At 42.6% G+C, this 17537-nt stretch overlaps 4 protein-coding genes and 1 long non-coding RNA gene across 7 annotated transcripts; all 5 read right to left on the bottom strand.

The window, feature by feature from the left end:
• Nucleotides 1-5: 5 nt before the first annotated feature.
• Nucleotides 6-5512, bottom strand: LOC118941366. Its single transcript, XM_036953833.1, has 21 exons — nt 5352-5512; nt 5087-5254; nt 4671-4870; nt 4452-4564; nt 4160-4266; nt 3858-4034; nt 3523-3731; nt 3328-3422; nt 3130-3158; nt 2938-2959; nt 2810-2837; nt 2622-2706; nt 2334-2480; nt 2040-2251; nt 1826-1929; nt 1592-1710; nt 1323-1490; nt 907-1106; nt 687-799; nt 395-501; nt 6-269 (listed from the first exon to the last, which is right to left on the bottom strand). The coding sequence occupies exons 1-21, from the start codon at nt 5436-5438 to the stop codon at nt 6-8; spliced, it is 2754 nt and encodes a 917-aa protein (XP_036809728.1). The 5' UTR covers nt 5439-5512.
• Nucleotides 5513-5783: 271 nt separating this feature from the next.
• Nucleotides 5784-7996, bottom strand: LOC118941367. The gene is made up of 10 exons (XM_036953834.1): nt 7921-7996; nt 7619-7795; nt 7284-7492; nt 7089-7183; nt 6891-6919; nt 6698-6719; nt 6570-6597; nt 6382-6466; nt 6094-6240; nt 5784-6011 (listed from the first exon to the last, which is right to left on the bottom strand). Exons 3-10 carry the CDS (start codon nt 7448-7450, stop codon nt 5784-5786), a joined length of 801 nt encoding a protein of 266 aa, XP_036809729.1. The 5' UTR covers nt 7451-7492; nt 7619-7795; nt 7921-7996.
• Nucleotides 7997-8607: 611 nt separating this feature from the next.
• LOC118941507 lies at nt 8608-9197 on the bottom strand. Its single transcript, XR_005037809.1, has 3 exons — nt 9114-9197; nt 8851-9018; nt 8608-8634 (listed from the first exon to the last, which is right to left on the bottom strand). It is a non-coding gene; the product is annotated as an uncharacterized LOC118941507 (long non-coding RNA).
• A 370-nt stretch (nt 9198-9567) lies between these two features.
• On the bottom strand, nt 9568-13694 carry LOC118941502. 3 transcript variants are annotated; one of them, XM_036955251.1, is made up of 16 exons: nt 13622-13694; nt 13328-13539; nt 13114-13217; nt 12880-12998; nt 12611-12778; nt 12195-12394; nt 11975-12087; nt 11683-11789; nt 11046-11557; nt 10851-10945; nt 10653-10681; nt 10460-10481; nt 10332-10359; nt 10144-10228; nt 9856-10002; nt 9568-9773 (listed from the first exon to the last, which is right to left on the bottom strand). In XM_036955251.1, exons 1-9 carry the CDS (start codon nt 13688-13690, stop codon nt 11294-11296), a joined length of 1356 nt encoding a protein of 451 aa, XP_036811146.1. In that variant the 5' UTR covers nt 13691-13694; the 3' UTR covers nt 9568-9773; nt 9856-10002; nt 10144-10228; nt 10332-10359; nt 10460-10481; nt 10653-10681; nt 10851-10945; nt 11046-11293. The 3 variants fall into 3 exon arrangements, with proteins under 3 accessions (XP_036811146.1, XP_036811144.1, XP_036811145.1); XM_036955249.1 differs by having other exon boundaries at nt 13328-13690; XM_036955250.1 differs by lacking the exons at nt 9568-9773; nt 9856-10002; nt 10144-10228; ... (2 more) ...; nt 10653-10681; nt 10851-10945 and having other exon boundaries at nt 10983-11557; nt 13328-13690.
• A 1114-nt stretch (nt 13695-14808) lies between these two features.
• On the bottom strand, nt 14809-17457 carry LOC118941368. The gene is made up of 10 exons (XM_036953835.1): nt 17389-17457; nt 17095-17306; nt 16881-16984; nt 16647-16765; nt 16378-16545; nt 15962-16161; nt 15742-15854; nt 15450-15556; nt 15109-15324; nt 14809-15021 (listed from the first exon to the last, which is right to left on the bottom strand). The coding sequence occupies exons 1-10, from the start codon at nt 17455-17457 to the stop codon at nt 14809-14811; spliced, it is 1521 nt and encodes a 506-aa protein (XP_036809730.1).
• Nucleotides 17458-17537: the final 80 nt, after the last annotated feature.

The following is a 17537-nucleotide window of genomic DNA, read 5'->3' on the forward strand; positions in this document are numbered from 1 at the left end:
TCCATTCATCCTGATTGTTTTGTCAGATGACTTTGTTGAGAGCCAGGTCTCACTGTACAAGGTCCATTCCAGCCAGAGAGTGATGTACTGACCTGCTTGGTGACTTCAACAAAAGTCACAAAGAACTCATTGAGCTGCTCTTCCCTTGGAGATTCCAGCAAGCTGATGAAAACGTTCTTCACAAGAGTCTCATTCTCCAGAGCGCCAGTGCTTGGGTCCAGTATCAATTCAGCTTTCTGGTTTGGTGAGAGGGAGTCTAGAACTGCCACCTGGGGAGAAGAAGACAACAGAATACAATGCATTAGCCCTCTAAATAGCCATAATTCCACACATGAGCAGTGTCAAACTAGTCAATTCTGGTCATGCAAAGAACACTGGCAAACAATTGTTTTACCCCTGAGATGTTGAAGTCTTTGAGATCCGAATAGGTTGTGTACTCGGAGTATGAACCCAGGTTGATTGCAAGCCAGTCATTGTCATCGTGGATGTCCTGCCTGCAAGCTAAAAGACATGTGTGGCCGTTTTGGTTATTGAAAAGTGGAGTACATTGATGTTATATTCAATAGAGAAGGAAGCAACATGCCAACTGTTCACTCCTTTCAAAAAAAGCACGCTTCATTCAGCATAGGCGATGAAGAATCAAACAGAAAGCCAATGAGCACAACAACCTGCTTGGTGAGTCCTACCTGGTCCATTGATGAGGTGCACAGATTTCCTCAGGTATTTCAGCAGGACTCTTGCGATTCCTTCTCTTCTATCCTGAGTCATTTCAGGGAAAGCTCTGTCCATTCCATTTACACTGTAAATGGGAAAAGATACACTCATGACGCTTCCACCCCACATTTGCAATAGATTTTAGTCATCGAATCCATGGCTAATTTTAGCAGGAAGTTGGCCCCTACTCACATGACTTGGTAGTTGGTGCAGTTGACGTTTGAGGTAGCAATGGTGAGCATGACTTCATTCAAACTGGGGAGGATGGGAATCAGCTTTACTTCGAACCATGCAATCCAGTCCAGCGTTTCGAACTCTGGGAATTGAAGGCTGATGATGTTGAACGTCTGATTCATCATCACATCTCTCACGGCTGGATGGATGTCAGGAATCTGTTGAAACACATGACCAGAGTTCCTCAACACTGCACAACTCATCACGGCATTCCATCGAGCTTTGCCGGTAATACATGAAAGTAGAAGATTGATATGTTGCTCGTTGCTCATTTGTTGTCTTTCACTATCCACAAAGGGAGACACAGGAAGACATGGGGATTGCTATTTGTCAAGATGAAATCATGCAGTTTGTTTATCTCAAAAGTGCATTACCTCTTCCTTTGCGGTCAGTTGCGTCAGAAACTCGTCAACATTTTTGAAAGCGTCACCTTCCTCCAGCCGCGTAAACACAAGTTTAATGTCATCTGTGTCATTCAATGCCCCAGAGGTCAATGTCAATTGTGCCACTTGGGTTGGGGTAAGCAGCGACAGTGATTCCTTCTACCAATAGAAAAAGCAAAAGAAAGGTGGCACATGTCAGTGAGTGGCGCGGTAATGTTATTGAGGGGATAACCATCCAGACAAACACCTAGGCCACTTACGCTGGAGAAGTCGGGATTAAGGACTTGTAACTCCTGCAGTTCTGCAAAAACAGAAAAGATGCCAAAGTTCCTCTGGAGCCAGTCCATGCTTCCACTGGTGTTTGAGACACAGCCGGGATCTGAAACAAAAGCAGAGTTAAACAAATGGACTTTAAGTTCCCCTAAGCAGATGAGTTCAATGGATTGGCCCAGAGAAGTGTGTATGTTTTTGCGCTTTCCAGAACCATTTATTACCTGATGAGTCATTTCTTGAAAGGAATGGATAGATGTAATGAGTGAAGATCACTCGTTGTTGCTCTCTGTCCATGGAGGCTGATTGGTTGCTTAGAGTCTCAATGCTGAAAGAGAACAGAGCCCATGTTACCTATGTTATCTTGACTTCTTATTCAATTGTAGGCATATCACCAGTTGTATTGACAATGGCATTGGGTATCATGGCTTTACATACACAATTTGGTAGGTCTGACAACTGAAGTTCTTTGAGCTGAGACAGGAGAGGAAATTCCTAGATGGAGATGCCAAGAATGGACGGAGCATCTTCTGGAACAACTTGTCAACGAAGCTGGCGTTGTTCAGCTGTGCATTCATGAAGTTGTTGAGTTTGACATCTCCAATGGCATCAAGGACATTTGGCATAGCTGGACTGCTGGTGTTGGGGTTCTGGAAAGGTATAAACAGACGTGTATTGACAAAATCCACACATATTGCCAACATTTTGTTGTAATTCTGGGATTCAACATACCATGCTGGAGTAATCCAGAAGAGCCTGGTCCAGAATTGCAGCATTGTTTTGGAAGAACAGCTTCCACATTTCTGTTGAGTAAGTCTTTTTGCTGGACAATTGGCATTTCAGGATCGTCACCAAGTTGTCCGCTGACAGAATGGTTGTCTTAAAGAAAATAATGCAGGGATGTGAACGAAATTAGACAACTGTGACATCAACATGAGTAACATCAATAAAGAAGATGAGGACGAGAGAAATGTATCTGTTGCTACTGACAACATTTAGTGGTGAATTGAAAAAGCTTACTGAGGAACAGGCATATTCAGAGATGTTGAAATTGCAAAGGGATTCATTGGAATTCCCAATCGACATTTGTTGCTTCAGTTGTGTGCTGTAGGAAACGGTAATGAAAAATACATTATTAGTTTACAAATGATACCCTGTGTGTCTCAATGTCTTACAACCTGCACTGTGCAAGACAGCACTGAACCCACCTGTTAAATCCAGCACAAAGTTGTTTCTCTGCAAAAGAGAACATAAAAACAATAGTTATTCAGACACAAATCATAAATTGCCAATCTGATTCAAGAAAATGTCAATTGCACAGCTAGCATCAACTTACCATTGACCAATGTTTCTTTGCACTATATGGGGGGGGAATAATATTGTTACCAGTGTGAAATTAAATGAGAAAACAAAAGAGATGCTTTGGCTTTCTGAACAATGCCACAATGCAGATACCAGATGCATGACCTTTCCCATATCGTAAACAAAAGGTCTATTTAAAATAAGCTCCCACTCAGAGAGTACTTACCACAATTAAAGCTGGAGGCCTTGAGCAACCTTTGAGGGGGATAATTTAAATAAGGTCAGTCAATCAACGGGAAGATTTCGGAGCATATGAGTTAGCAAAATAACACAATGCCTTTTTGGAGATTTTTTAAATGTTCTATAAATGCTGGGTTCAGAAGATACAGTGTCTGTTGTTGAAAAATAGCAGTTTATAACATACGTTGGAATGTCTTCATCAGTGCATCCAAGCTTGCCTTTACACCCTGTGAGAGGTGAGGCGGAAGAGATTCCAAACTTTGGTCGAGACCCGTAAATCTGAGAGAAAAAGGAAAGAGACATTAGTGCAGTCTTTTGTCAATCTGTACTTTACGAGGCAGTCCCTTGTACGTTTGTTTGGGGTAAAGTAGTCTCTTACATGGCATTGTAGGATTCACAGGTGATGTTTAGGGGGATATCAACCAATCTGCCAGGATGGAAGCTGGCCAGCAGAACAACCAGATTGACTTGGAACCACAGCTGGAAGTCTTTTGGCTCAAAAACGTCGAATTTGGGAGCAAGAGCCATCAAGGTCAGGTCTAGCATTGTGTCTCTTACGGCTGTGTTTGTGATGATAGTGATGTTTTCCTGGAAAATAAATGGTTCATGGTTTAGGAGGACATCCATTCATCCTGATTGTTTTGTCAGATGACTTTGTCGAGAGCCAGGTCTCACTGAACAAGGTCCATTCCAGCCAGAGAGTGATGTACTGACCTGCTTGGTGACTTCAACAAAAGTCACAAAGAACTCATTGAGCTGCTCTTCCCTTGGAGATTCCAGCAAGCTGATGAAAACGTTCTTCACAAGAGTCTCATTCTCCAGAGCGCCAGTGCTTGGGTCCAGTATCAATTCAGCTTTCTGGTTTGGTGAGAGGGAGTCTAGAACTGCCACCTGGGGAGAAGAAGACAACAGAATACAATGCATTAGCCCTCTAAATAGCCATAATTCCACACATGAGCAGTGTCAAACTAGTCAATTCTGGTCATGCAATGAACACTGGCAAACAATTGTTTTACCCCTGAGATGTTGAAGTCTTTGAGATCCGAATAGGTTGTGTACTCGGAGTATGAACCCAGGTTGATTGCAAGCCAGTCATTGTCATCGTGGATGTCCTGCCTGCAAGCTAAAAGACATGTATGGCCGTTTTGGTTATTGAAAAGTGGAGTACATTGATGTTATATTCAATAGAGAAGGAAGCAACATGCCAACTGTTCACTCCTTTCAAAAAAAGCACGCTTCATTCAGCATAGGCGATGAAGAATCAAACAGAAAGCCAATGAGCACAACAACCTGCTTGGTGAGTCCTACCTGGTCCATTGATGAGGTGCACAGATTTCCTCAGGTATTTCAGCAGGACTCTTGCGATTCCTTCTCTTCTATCCTGAGTCATTTCAGGGAAAGCTCTGTCCATTCCATTTACACTGTAAATGGGAAAGATACACTCATGACGCTTCCACCCCACATTTGCAATAGATTTTAGTCATCGAATCCATGGCTAATTTTAGCAGGAAGTTGGCCCCTACTCACATGACTTGGTAGTTGGTGCAGTTGACGTTTGAGGTAGCAATGGTGAGCATGACTTCATTCAAACTGGGGAGGATGGGAATCAGCTTTACTTCGAACCATGCAATCCAGTCCAGCGTTTCGAACTCTGGGAATTGAAGGCTGATGATGTTGAACGTCTGATTCATCATCACATCTCTCACGGCTGGATGGATGTCAGGAATCTGTTGAAACACATGACCAGAGTTCCTCAACACTGCACAACTCATCACGGCATTCCATCGAGCTTTGCCGGTAATACATGAAAGTAGAAGATTGATATGTTGCTCGTTGCTCATTTGTTGTCTTTCACTATCCACAAAGGGAGACACAGGAAGACATGGGGATTGCTATTTGTCAAGATGAAATCATGCAGTTTGTTTATCTCAAAAGTGCATTACCTCTTCCTTTGCGGTCAGTTGCGTCAGAAACTCGTCAACATTTTTGAAAGCGTCACCTTCCTCCAGCCGCGTAAACACAAGTTTAATGTCATCTGTGTCATTCAATGCCCCAGAGGTCAATGTCAATTGTGCCACTTGGGTTGGGGTAAGCAGCGACAGTGATTCCTTCTACAAATAGAAAAAGCAAAGAAAGGTGGCACATGTCAGTGAGTGGCGCGGTAATGTTATTGAGGGGATAACCATCCAGACAAACCTAGCCACTTACGCTGGAGAAGTCGGGATTAAGGACTTGTAACTCCTGCAGTTCTGCAAAAACAGAAAAGATGCCAAAGTTCCTCTGGAGCCAGTCCATGCTTCCACTGGTGTTTGAGACACAGCCGGGATCTGAAACAAAAGCAGAGTTAAACAAATGGACTTTAAGTTCCCCTAAGCAGATGAGTTCAATGGATTGGCCAAGAGAAGTGTGTATGTTTTTGCGCTTTCCAGAACCATTTATTACCCGATGAGTCATTTCTTGAAAGGAATGGATAGATGTAATGAGTGAAGATCACTCGTTGTTGCTCTCTGTCCATGGAGGCTGATTGGTTGCTTAGAGCCTCAATGCTGAAAGAGAACAGAGCCCATGTTACCTATGTTATCTTGACTTCTTATTCAATTGTAGGCATATCACCAGTTGTATTGACAATGGCATTGGGTATCATGGCTTTACATACACAATTTGGTAGGTCTGACAACTGAAGTTCTTTGAGCTGAGACAGGAGAGGAAATTCCTAGATGGAGATGCCAAGAATGGACGGAGCATCTTCTGGAACAACTTGTTAACGAAGCTGGCGTTGTTCAGCTGTGCATTCATGAAGTTGTTGAGTTTGACATCTCCAATGGCATCAAGGACATTTGGCATAGCTGGACTGCTGGTGTTGGGGTTCTGGAAAGGTATAAACAGATGTGTATTGACAAAATCCACACATATTGCCAACATTTTGTTGTAATTCTGGGATTCAACATACCATGCTGGAGTAATCCAGAAGAGCCTGGTCCAGAATTGCAGCATTGTTTTGGAAGAACAGCTTCCACATTTCTGTTGAGTAAGTCTTTTTGCTGGACAATTGGCATTTCAGGATCGTCACCAAGTTGTCCGCTGACAGAATGGTTGTCTTAAAGAAAATAATGCAGGGATGTGAACGAAATTAGACAACTGTGACATCAACATGAGTAACATCAATAAAGAAGATGAGGACGAGAGAAATGTATCTGTTGCTACTGACAACATTTAGTGGTGAATTGAAAAAGCTTACTGAGGAACAGGCATATTCAGAGATGTTGAAATTGCAAAGGGATTCATTGGAATTCCCAATCGACATTTGTTGCTTCAGTTGTGTGCTGTAGGAAACGGTAATGAAAAATACATTATTAGTTTACAAATGATACCCTGTGTGTCTCAATGTCTTACAACCTGCACTGTGCAAGACAGCACTGAACCCACCTGTTAAATCCAGCACAAAGTTGTTTCTCTGCAAAAGAGAACATAAAAACAATAGTTATTCAGACACAAATCATAAATTGCCAATCTGATTCAAGAAAATGTCAATTGCACAGCTAGCATCAACTTACCATTGACCAATGTTTCTTTGCACTATATGGGGGGGGAAATAATATTGTTACCAGTGTGAAATTAAATGAGAAAACAAAAGAGATGCTTTGGCTTTCTGAACAATGCCACAATGCAGATACCAGATGCATGACCTTTCCCATATCGTAAACAAAAGGTCTATTTAAAATAAGCTCCCACTCAGAGAGTACTTACCACAATTAAAGCTGGAGGCCTTGAGCAACCTTTGAGGGGGATAATTTAAATAAGGTCAGTCAATCAACGGGAAGATTTCGGAGCATATGAGTTAGCAAAATAACACAATGCCTTTTTGGAGATTTTTTAAATGTTCTATAAATGCTGGGTTCAGATGATACAGTGTCTGTTGTTGAAAAATAGCAGTTTATAACATACGTTGGAATGTCTTCATCAGTGCATCCAAGCTTGCCTTTACACCCTGTGAGAGGTGAGGCGGAAGAGATTCCAAACTTTGGTCGAGACCCGTAAATCTGAGAGAAAAAGGAAAGAGACATTAGTACAGTCTTTTGTCAATCTGTACTTTACGAGGCAGTCCCTTGTACGTTTGTTTGGGGTAAAGTAGTCTCTTACATGGCATTGTAGGATTCACAGGTGATGTTTAGGGGGATATCAACCAATCTGCCAGGATGGAAGCTGGCCAGCAGAACAACCAGATTGACTTGGAACCACAGCTGGAAGTCTTTTGGCTCAAAAACGTCGAATTTGGGAGCAAGAGCCATCAAGGTCAGGTCTAGCATTGTGTCTCTTACGGCTGTGTTTGTGATGATAGTGATGTTTTCCTGGAAAATAAATGGTTCATGGTTTAGGAGGACATCCATTCATCCTGATTGTTTTGTCAGATGACTTTGTCGAGAGCCAGGTCTCACTGTACAAGGTCCATTCCAGCCAGAGAGTGATGTACTGACCTGCTTGGTGACTTCAACAAAAGTCACAAAGAACTCATTGAGCTGCTCTTCCCTTGGAGATTCCAGCAAGCTGATGAAAACGTTCTTCACAAGAGTCTCATTCTCCAGAGCGCCAGTGCTTGGGTCCAGTATCAATTCAGCTTTCTGGTTTGGTGAGAGGGAGTCTAGAACTGCCACCTGGGGAGAAGAAGACAACAGAATACAATGCATTAGCCCTCTAAATAGCCATAATTCCACACATGAGCAGTGTCAAACTAGTCAATTCTGGTCATGCAAAGAACACTGGCAAACAATTGTTTTACCCCTGAGATGTTGAAGTCTTTGAGATCCGAATAGGTTGTGTACTCGGAGTATGAACCCAGGTTGATTGCAAGCCAGTCATTGTCATCAGTGGATGTCCTGCCTGCAAGCTAAAAGACATGTATGGCCGTTTTGGTTATTGAAAAGTGGAGTACATTGATGTTATATTCAATAGAGAAGGAAGCAACATGCCAACTGTTCACTCCTTTCAAAAAAAGCACTGCTTCATTCAGCATAGGCGATGAAGAATCAAACAGAAAGCCAATGAGCACAACAACCTGCTTGGTGAGTCCTACCTGGTCCATTGATGAGGTGCACAGATTTCCTCAGGTATTTCAGCAGGACTCTTGCGATTCCTTCTCTTCTATCCTGAGTCATTTCAGGGAAAGCTCTGTCCATTCCATTTACACTGTAAATGGGAAAAGATACACTCATGACGCTTCCACCCCACATTTGCAATAGATTTTAGTCATCGAATCCATGGCTAATTTTAGCAGGAAGTTGGCCCCTACTCACATGACTTGGTAGTTGGTGCAGTTGACGTTTGAGGTAGCAATGGTGAGCATGACTTCATTCAAACTGGGGAGGATGGGAATCAGCTTTACTTCGAACCATGCAATCCAGTCCAGCGTTTCGAACTCTGGGAATTGAAGGCTGATGATGTTGAACGTCTGATTCATCATCACATATCTCACGGCTGGATGGATGTCAGGAATCTGTTGAAACACATGACCAGAGTTCCTCAACACTGCACAACTCATCACGGCATTCCATCGAGCTTTGCCGGTAATACATGAAAGTAGAAGATTGATATGTTGCTCGTTGCTCATTTGTTGTCTTTCACTATCCACAAAGGGAGACACAGGAAGACATGGGGATTGCTATTTGTCAAGATGAAATCATGCAGTTTGTTTATCTCAAAAGTGCATTACCTCTTCCTTTGCGGTCAGTTGCGTCAGAAACTCGTCAACATTTTTGAAAGCGTCACCTTCCTCCAGCCGCGTAAACACAAGTTTAATGTCATCTGTGTCATTCAATGCCCCAGAGGTCAATGTCAATTGTGCCACTTGGGTTGGGGTAAGCAGCGACAGTGATTCCTTCTACAAATAGAAAAAGAAAGGTGGCACATGTCAGTGAGTGGCACGGTAATGTTATTGAGGGGATAACCATCCAGACAAACACCTAGGCCACTTACGCTGGAGAAGTCGGGATTAAGGACTTGTAACTCCTGCAGTTCTGCAAAAACAGAAAAGATGCCAAAGTTCCTCTGGAGCCAGTCCGTGCTTCCACTGGTGTTTGAGACACAGCCGGGATCTGAAACAAAAGCAGAGTTAAACAAATGGACTTTAAGTTCCCCTAAGCAGATGAGTTCAATGGATTGGCCCAGAGAAGTGTGTATGTTTTTGTGCTTTCCAGAACCATTTATTACCTGATGAGTCATTTCTTGAAAGGAATGGATAGATGTAATGAGTGAAGATCACTCGTTGTTGCTCTCTGTCCATGGAGGCTGATTGGTTGCTTAGAGCCTCAATGCTGAAAGAGAACAGAGCCCATGTTACCTATGTTATCTTGACTTCTTATTCAATTGTAGGCATATCACCAGTTGTATTGACGATGGCATTGGGTATCATGGCTTTACATACACAATTTGGTAGGTCTGACAACTGAAGTTCTTTGAGCTGAGACAGGAGAGGAAATTCCTAGATGGAGATGCCAAGAATGGACGGAGCATCTTCTGGAACAACTTGTCAACGAAACTGGCGTTGTTCAGCTGTGCATTCATGAAGTTGTTGAGTTTGACATCTCCAATGGCATCAAGGACATTTGGCATAGCTGGACTGCTGGTGTTGGGGTTCTGGAAAGGTATAAACAGATGTGTATTGACAAAATCCACACATATTGCCAACATTTTGTTGTAATTCTGGGATTCAACATACCATGCTGGAGTAATCCAGAAGAGCCTGGTCCAGAATAGCAGCATTGTTTTGGAAGAACAGCTTCCACATTTCTGTTGAGTAAGTCTTTTTGCTGGACAATTGGCATTTCAGGATCGTCACCAAGTTGTCCGCTGACAGAAGGGTTGTCTTAAAGAAAAGAATGCAGGGACGTGAACCAAATTAGACAACTGTGACATCAACATGAGTAACATCAATAAAGAAGATGAGGACGAGATAAATGTATCTGTTGCTACTGACAACATTTAGTGGTGAATTGAAAAAGCTTACTGAGGAACAGGCATATTCAGAGATGTTGAAATTGCAAAGGGATTCATTGGAATTCCCAATCGACATTTGTTGCTTCAGTTGTGTGCTGTAGGAAACGGTAATGAAAAATACATTATTCGTTTACAAATGATACCTTGTGTGTCTCAATGTCTTACAACCTGCACTGTGCAAGACAGCACTGAACCCACCTGTTAAATCCAGCACAAAGTTGTTTCTCTGCAAAAGAGAACATCAAAACAATAGTTCTTCAGACACAAATCATAAATTGCCAATCTGATTCAAGAAAATGTCAATTGCACAGCTCGCATCAACTTACCATTGACCAATGTTTCTTTGCACTATATGGGGGGGGAAATAATATTGTTACCAGTGTGAAATTAAATGAGAAAACAAAAGAGATGCTTTGGCTTTCTGAACAATGCCACAATGCAGATACCAGATGCATGACCTTTCCCATATCGTAAACAAAAGGTCTATTTGAAATAAGCTCCCACTCAGAGAGTACTTACCACAATTAAAGCTGGAGGCCTTGAGCAACCTTTGAGGGGGATCATTTAAATAAGGTCAATCAATCAACAGGAAGATTTGGGAGCATATGAGTTAGCAAAATAACAGAATGCCTTTTTGGAGATGTTTTAAATGTTCTATAAATGCTGGGTTCAGAAGATACAGTGTCTGTTGTTGAAAAATAGCAGTTTATCACATACGTTGGAATGTCTTCATCAGTGCATCCAAGCTTGCCTTTACACCCTGTGAGAGGTGAGGCGGAAGAGATTCCAAACTTTGGTCGAGACCCGTAAATCTGAGAGAAAAAGGAAAGAGACATTAGTACAGTCTTTTGTCAATCTGTACTTTACGAGGCAGTCCCTTGTACGTTTGTTTGGGGTAAAGTAGTCTCTTACATGGCATTGTAGGATTCACAGGTGATGTTTAGGGGGATATCAACCAATCTGCCAGGATGGAAGCTGGCCAGCAGAACAACCAGATTGACTTGGAACCACAGCTGGAAGTCTTTTGGCTCAAAAACGTCAAATTTGGGAGCAAGAGCCATCAAGGTCAGGTCTAGCATTGTGTCTCTTACGGCTGTGTTTGTGATGATAGTGATGTTTTCCTGGAAAATAAATGGTTCATGGTTTAGGAGGACATCCATTCATCCTGATTGTTTTGTCAGATGACTTTGTCGAGAGCCAGGTCTCACTGTACAAGGTCCATTCCAGCCAGAGAGTGATGTACTGACCTTCTTGGTGACTTCAACAAAAGTCACAAAGAACTCATTGAGCTGCTCTTCCCTTGGAGATTCCAGCAAGCTGATGAAAACGTTCTTCACAAGAGTCTCATTCTCCAGAGCGCCAGTGCTTGGGTCCAGTATCAATTCAGCTTTCTGGTTTGGTGAGAGGGAGTCTAGAACTGCCACCTGGGGAGAAGAAGACAACAGAATACAATGCATTAGCCCTCTAAATAGCCATAATTCCACACATGAGCAGTGTCAAACTAGTCAATTCTGGTCATGCAAAGAACACTGGCAAACAATTGTTTTACCCCTGAGATGTTGAAGTCTTTGAGATCCGAATAGGTTGTGTACTCGGAGTATGAACCCAGGTTGATTGCAAGCCAGTCATTGTCATCGTGGATGTCCTGCCTGCAAGCTAAAAGACATGTGTGGCCGTTTTGGTTATTGAAAAGTGGAGTACATTGATGTTATATTCAATAGAGAAGGAAGCAACATGCCAACTGTTCACTCCTTTCAAAAAAAGCACGCTTCATTCAGCATAGGCGATGAAGAATCAAACAGAAAGCCAATGAGCACAACAACCTGCTTGGTGAGTCCTACCTGGTCCATTGATGAGGTGCACAGATTTCCTCAGGTATTTCAGCAGGACTCTTGCGATTCCTTCTCTTCTATCCTGAGTCATTTCAGGGAAAGCTCTGTCCATTCCATTTACACTGTAAATGGGAAAAGATACACTCATGACGCTTCCACCCCACATTTGCAATAGATTTTAGTCATCGAATCCATGGCTAATTTTAGCAGGAAGTTGGCCCCTACTCACATGACTTGGTAGTTGGTGCAGTTGACGTTTGAGGTAGCAATGGTGAGCATGACTTCATTCAAACTGGGGAGGATGGGAATCAGCTTTACTTCGAACCATGCAATCCAGTCCAGCGTTTCGAACTCTGGGAATTGAAGGCTGATGATGTTGAACGTCTGATTCATCATCACATCTCTCACGGCTGGATGGATGTCAGGAATCTGTTGAAACACATGACCAGAGTTCCTCAACACTGCACAACTCATCACGGCATTCCATCGAGCTTTGCCGGTAATAAATGAAAGTAGAAGATTGATAGGTTGCTCGTTGCTCATTTGTTGTCTTTCACTTCCCACAAAGGGAGACACAGGAAGACATGGGGATTGCTATTTGTCAAGATGAAATCATGCAGTTTGTTTATCTCAAAAGTGCATTACCTCTTCCTTTGCGGTCAGTTGCGTCAGAAACTCGTCAACATTTTTGAAAGCGTCACCTTCCTCCAGCCGCGTAAACACAAGTTTAATGTCATCTGTGTCATTCAATGCCCCAGAGGTCAATGTCAATTGTGCCACTTGGGTTGGGGTAAGCAGCGACAGTGATTCCTTCTACAAATAGAAAAAGCAAAAGAAAGGTGGCACATGTCAGTGAGTGGCGCGGTAATGTTATTGAGGGGATAACCATCCAGACAAACACCTAGGCCACTTACGCTGGAGAAGTCGGGATTAAGGACTTGTAACTCCTGCAGTTCTGCAAAAACAGAAAAGATGCCAAAGTTCCTCTGGAGCCAGTCCATGCTTCCACTGGTGTTTGAGACACAGCCGGGATCTGAAACAAAAGCAGAGTTAAACAAATGGACTTTAAGTTCCCCTAAGCAGATGAGTTCAATGGATTGGCCCAGAGAAGTGTGTATGTTTTTGTGCTTTCCAGAACCATTTATTACCTGATGAGTCATTTCTTGAAAGGAATGGATAGATGTAATGAGTGAAGATCACTCGTTGTTGCTCTCTGTCCATGGAGGCTGATTGGTTGCTTAGAGTCTCAATGCTGAAAGAGAACAGAGCCCATGTTACCTATGTTATCTTGACTTCTTATTCAATTGTAGGCATATCACCAGTTGTATTGACAATGGCATTGGGTATCATGGCTTTACATACACAATTTGGTAGGTCTGACAACTGAAGTTCTTTGAGCTGAGACAGGAGAGGAAATTCCTAGATGGAGATGCCAAGAATGGACGGAGCATCTTCTGGAACAACTTGTCAACGAAGCTGGCGTTGTTCAGCTGTGCATTCATGAAGTTGTTGAGTTTGACATCTCCAATGGCATCAAGGACATTTGGCATAGCTGGACTGCTGGTGTTGGGGTTCTGGAAAGGTATAAACAGATGTGTATTGACAAAATCCACACATATTGCCAACATTTTGTTGTAATTCTGGGATTCAACATACCATGCTGGAGTAATCCAGAAGAGCCTGGTCCAGAATTGCAGCATTGTTTTGGAAGAACAGCTTCCACATTTCTGTTGAGTGAGTATTTTTGCTGGACAATTGGCATTTCAGGATCGTCACCAAGTTGTCCGCTGACAGAATGGTTGTCTTAAAGAAAATAATGCAGGGATGTGAACGAAATTAGACAACTGTGACATCAACATGAGTAACATCAATAAAGAAGATGAGGACGAGAGAAATGTATCTGTTGCTACTGACAACATTTAGTGGTGAATTGAAAAAGCTTACAGAGGAACAGGCATATTCAGAGATGTTGAAATTGCAAAGGGATTCATTGGAATTCCCAATCGACATTTGTTGCTTCAGTTGTGTGCTGTAGGAAACGGTAATGAAAAATACATTATTAGTTTACAAATGATACCCTGTGTGTCTCAATGTCTTACAACCTGCACTGTGCAAGACAGCACTGAACCCACCTGTTAAATCCAGCACAAAGTTGTTTCTCTGCAAAAGAGAACATAAAAACAATAGTTCTTCAGACACAAATCATAAATTGCCAATCTGATTCAAGAAAATGTCAATTGCACAGCTAGCATCAACTTACCATTGACCAATGTTTCTTTGCACTATATGGGGGGGAAATAATATTGTTACCAGTGTGAAATTAAATGAGAAAACAAAAGAGATGCTTTGGCTTTCTGAACAATGCTCCAATGCAGATACCAGATGCATGACCTTTCCCATATCGTAAACAAAAGGTCTATTTGAAATAAGCTCCCACTCAGAGAGTACTTACCACAATTAAAGCTGGAGGCCTTGAGCAACCTTTGAGGGGGATAATTTAAATAAGGTCAGTCAATCAACGGGAAGATTTGGGAGCATATGAGTTAGCAAAATAACACAATGCCTTTTTGGAGATGTTTTAAATGTTCTATAAATACTGGGCTCAGATGATACAGTGTCTGTTGTTGAAAAATAGCAGTTTATAACATACGTTGGAATGTCTTCATCAGTGCATCCAAGCTTGCCTTTACACCCTGTGAGAGGTGAGGTGGAAGAGATTCCAAACTTTGGTCGAGACCCGTAAATCTGAGAGAAAAAGGAAAGAGAGACATTAGTGCAGTCTTTTGTCAATCTGTACTTTACGAGGCAGTCCCTTGTACGTTTGTTTGGGGTAAAGTAGTCTCTTACATGGCATTGTAGGATTCACAGGTGATGTTTAGGGGGATATCAACCAATCTGCCAGGATGGAAGCTGGCCAGCAGAACAACCAGATTGACTTGGAACCACAGCTGGAAGTCTTTTGGCTCAAAAACGTCGAATTTGGGAGCAAGAGCCATCAAGGTCAGGTCTAGCATTGTGTCTCTTACAGCTGTGTTTGTGATGATAGTGATGTTTTCCTGGAAAATAAATGGTTCATGGTTTAGGAGGACATCCATTCATCCTGATTGTTTTGTCAGATGACTTTGTCGAGAGCCAGGTCTCACTATACAAGGTCCATTCCAGCCAGAGAGTGATGTACTGACCTGCTTGGTGACTTCAACAAAAGTCACAAAGAACTCATTGAGCTGCTCTTCCCTTGGAGATTCCAGCAAGCTGATGAAAACGTTCTTCACAAGAGTCTCATTCTCCAGAGCGCCAGTGCTTGGGTCCAGTATCAATTCAGCTTTCTGGTTTGGTGAGAGGGAGTCTAGAACTGCCACCTGGGGAGAAGAAGACAACAGAATACAATGCATTAGCCCTCTAAATAGCCATAATTCCACACATGAGCAGTGTCAAACTAGTCAATTCTGGTCATGCAATGAACACTGGCAAACAATTGTTTTACCCCTGAGATGTTGAAGTCTTTGAGATCCGAATAGGTTGTGTACTCGGAGTATGAACCCAGGTTGATTGCAAGCCAGTCATTGTCATCGTGGATGTCCTGCCTGCAAGCTAAAATACATGTATGGCCATTTTGGTTATTGAAAAGTGGAGTACATTGATGTTATATTCAATAGAGAAGGAAGCAACATGCCAACTGTTCACTCCTTTCAAAAAAAGCACGCTTCATTCAGCATAGGCGATGAAGAATCAAACAGAAAGCCAATGAGCACAACAACCTGCTTGGTGAGTCCTACCTGGTCCATTGATGAGGTGCACAGATTTCCTCAGGTATTTCAGCAGGACTCTTGCGATTCCTTCTCTTCTATCCTGAGTCATTTCAGGGAAAGCTCTGTCCATTCCATTTACACTGTAAATGGGAAAAGATACACTCATGACGCTTCCACCCCACATTTGCAATAGATTTTAGTCATCGAATCCATGGCTAATTTTAGCAGGAAGTTGGCCCCTACTCACATGACTTGGTAGTTGGTGCAGTTGACGTTTGAGGTAGCAATGGTGAGCATGACTTCATTCAAACTGGGGAGGATGGGAATCAGCTTTACTTCGAACCATGCAATCCAGTCCAGCGTTTCGAACTCTGGGAATTGAAGGCTGATGATGTTGAACGTCTGATTCATCATCACATCTCTCACGGCTGGATGGATGTCAGGAATCTGTTGAAACACATGACCAGAGTTCCTCAACACTGCACAACTCATCACGGCATTCCATCGAGCTTTGCCGGTAATACATGAAAGTAGAAGATTGATATGTTGCTCGTTGCTCATTTGTTGTCTTTCACTATCCACAAAGGGAGACACAGGAAGACATGGGGATTGCTCTTTGTCAAGATGAAATCATGCAGTTTGTTTATCTCAGAAGTGCATTACCTCTTCCTTTGCGGTCAGTTGCGTCAGAAACTCGTCAACATTTTTGAAAGCGTCACCTTCCTCCAGCCGCGTAAACACAAGTTTAATGTCATCTGTGTCATTCAATGCCCCAGAGGTCAATGTCAATTGTGCCACTTGGGTTGGGGTAAGCAGCGACAGTGATTCCTTCTACAAATAGAAAAAGCAAAAGAAAGGTGGCACATGTCAGTGAGTGGCGCGGTAATGTTATTGAGGGGATAACCATCCAGACAAACACCTAGGCCACTTACGCTGGAGAAGTCGGGATTAAGGACTTGTAACTCCTGCAGTTCTGCAAAAACAGAAAAGATGCCAAAGTTCCTCTGGAGCCAGTCCATGCTTCCACTGGTGTTTGAGACACAGCCGGGATCTGAAACAAAAGCAGAGTTAAACAAATGGACTTTAAGTTCCCCTAAGCAGATGAGTTCAATGGATTGGCCCAGAGAAGTGTGTATGTTTTTGCGCTTTCCAGAACCATTTATTACCTGATGAGTCATTTCTTGAAAGGAATGGATAGATGTAATGAGTGAAGATCACTCGTTGTTGCTCTCTGTCCATGGAGGCTGATTGGTTGCTTAGAGCCTCAATGCTGAAAGAGAACAGAGCCCATGTTACCTATGTTATCTTGACTTCTTATTCAATTGTAGGCATATCACCAGTTGTATTGACGATGGCATTGGGTATCATGGCTTTACATACACAATTTGGTAGGTCTGACAACTGAAGTTCTTTGAGCTGAGACAGGAGAGGAAATTCCTAGATGGAGATGCCAAGAATGGACGGAGCATCTTCTGGAACAACTTGTCAACGAAACTGGCGTTGTTCAGCTGTGCATTCATGAAGTTGTTGAGTTTGACATCTCCAATGGCATCAAGGACATTTGGCATAGCTGGACTGCTGGTGTTGGGGTTCTGGAAAGGTATAAACAGATGTGTATTGACAAAATCCACACATATTGCCAACATTTTGTTGTAATTCTGGGATTCAACATACCACGCTGGAGTAATCCAGAAGAGCCTGGTCCAGAATAGCAGCATTGTTTTGGAAGAACAGCTTCCACATTTCTGTTGAGTAAGTCTTTTTGCTGGACAATTGGCATTTCAGGATCGTCACCAAGTTGTCCGCTGACAGAAGGGTTGTCT

This window comes from Oncorhynchus mykiss, chromosome 19 (genome assembly GCF_013265735.2).
Source record: "Oncorhynchus mykiss isolate Arlee chromosome 19, USDA_OmykA_1.1, whole genome shotgun sequence".
NCBI classification, from domain to species: domain Eukaryota; kingdom Metazoa; phylum Chordata; class Actinopteri; order Salmoniformes; family Salmonidae; genus Oncorhynchus; species Oncorhynchus mykiss.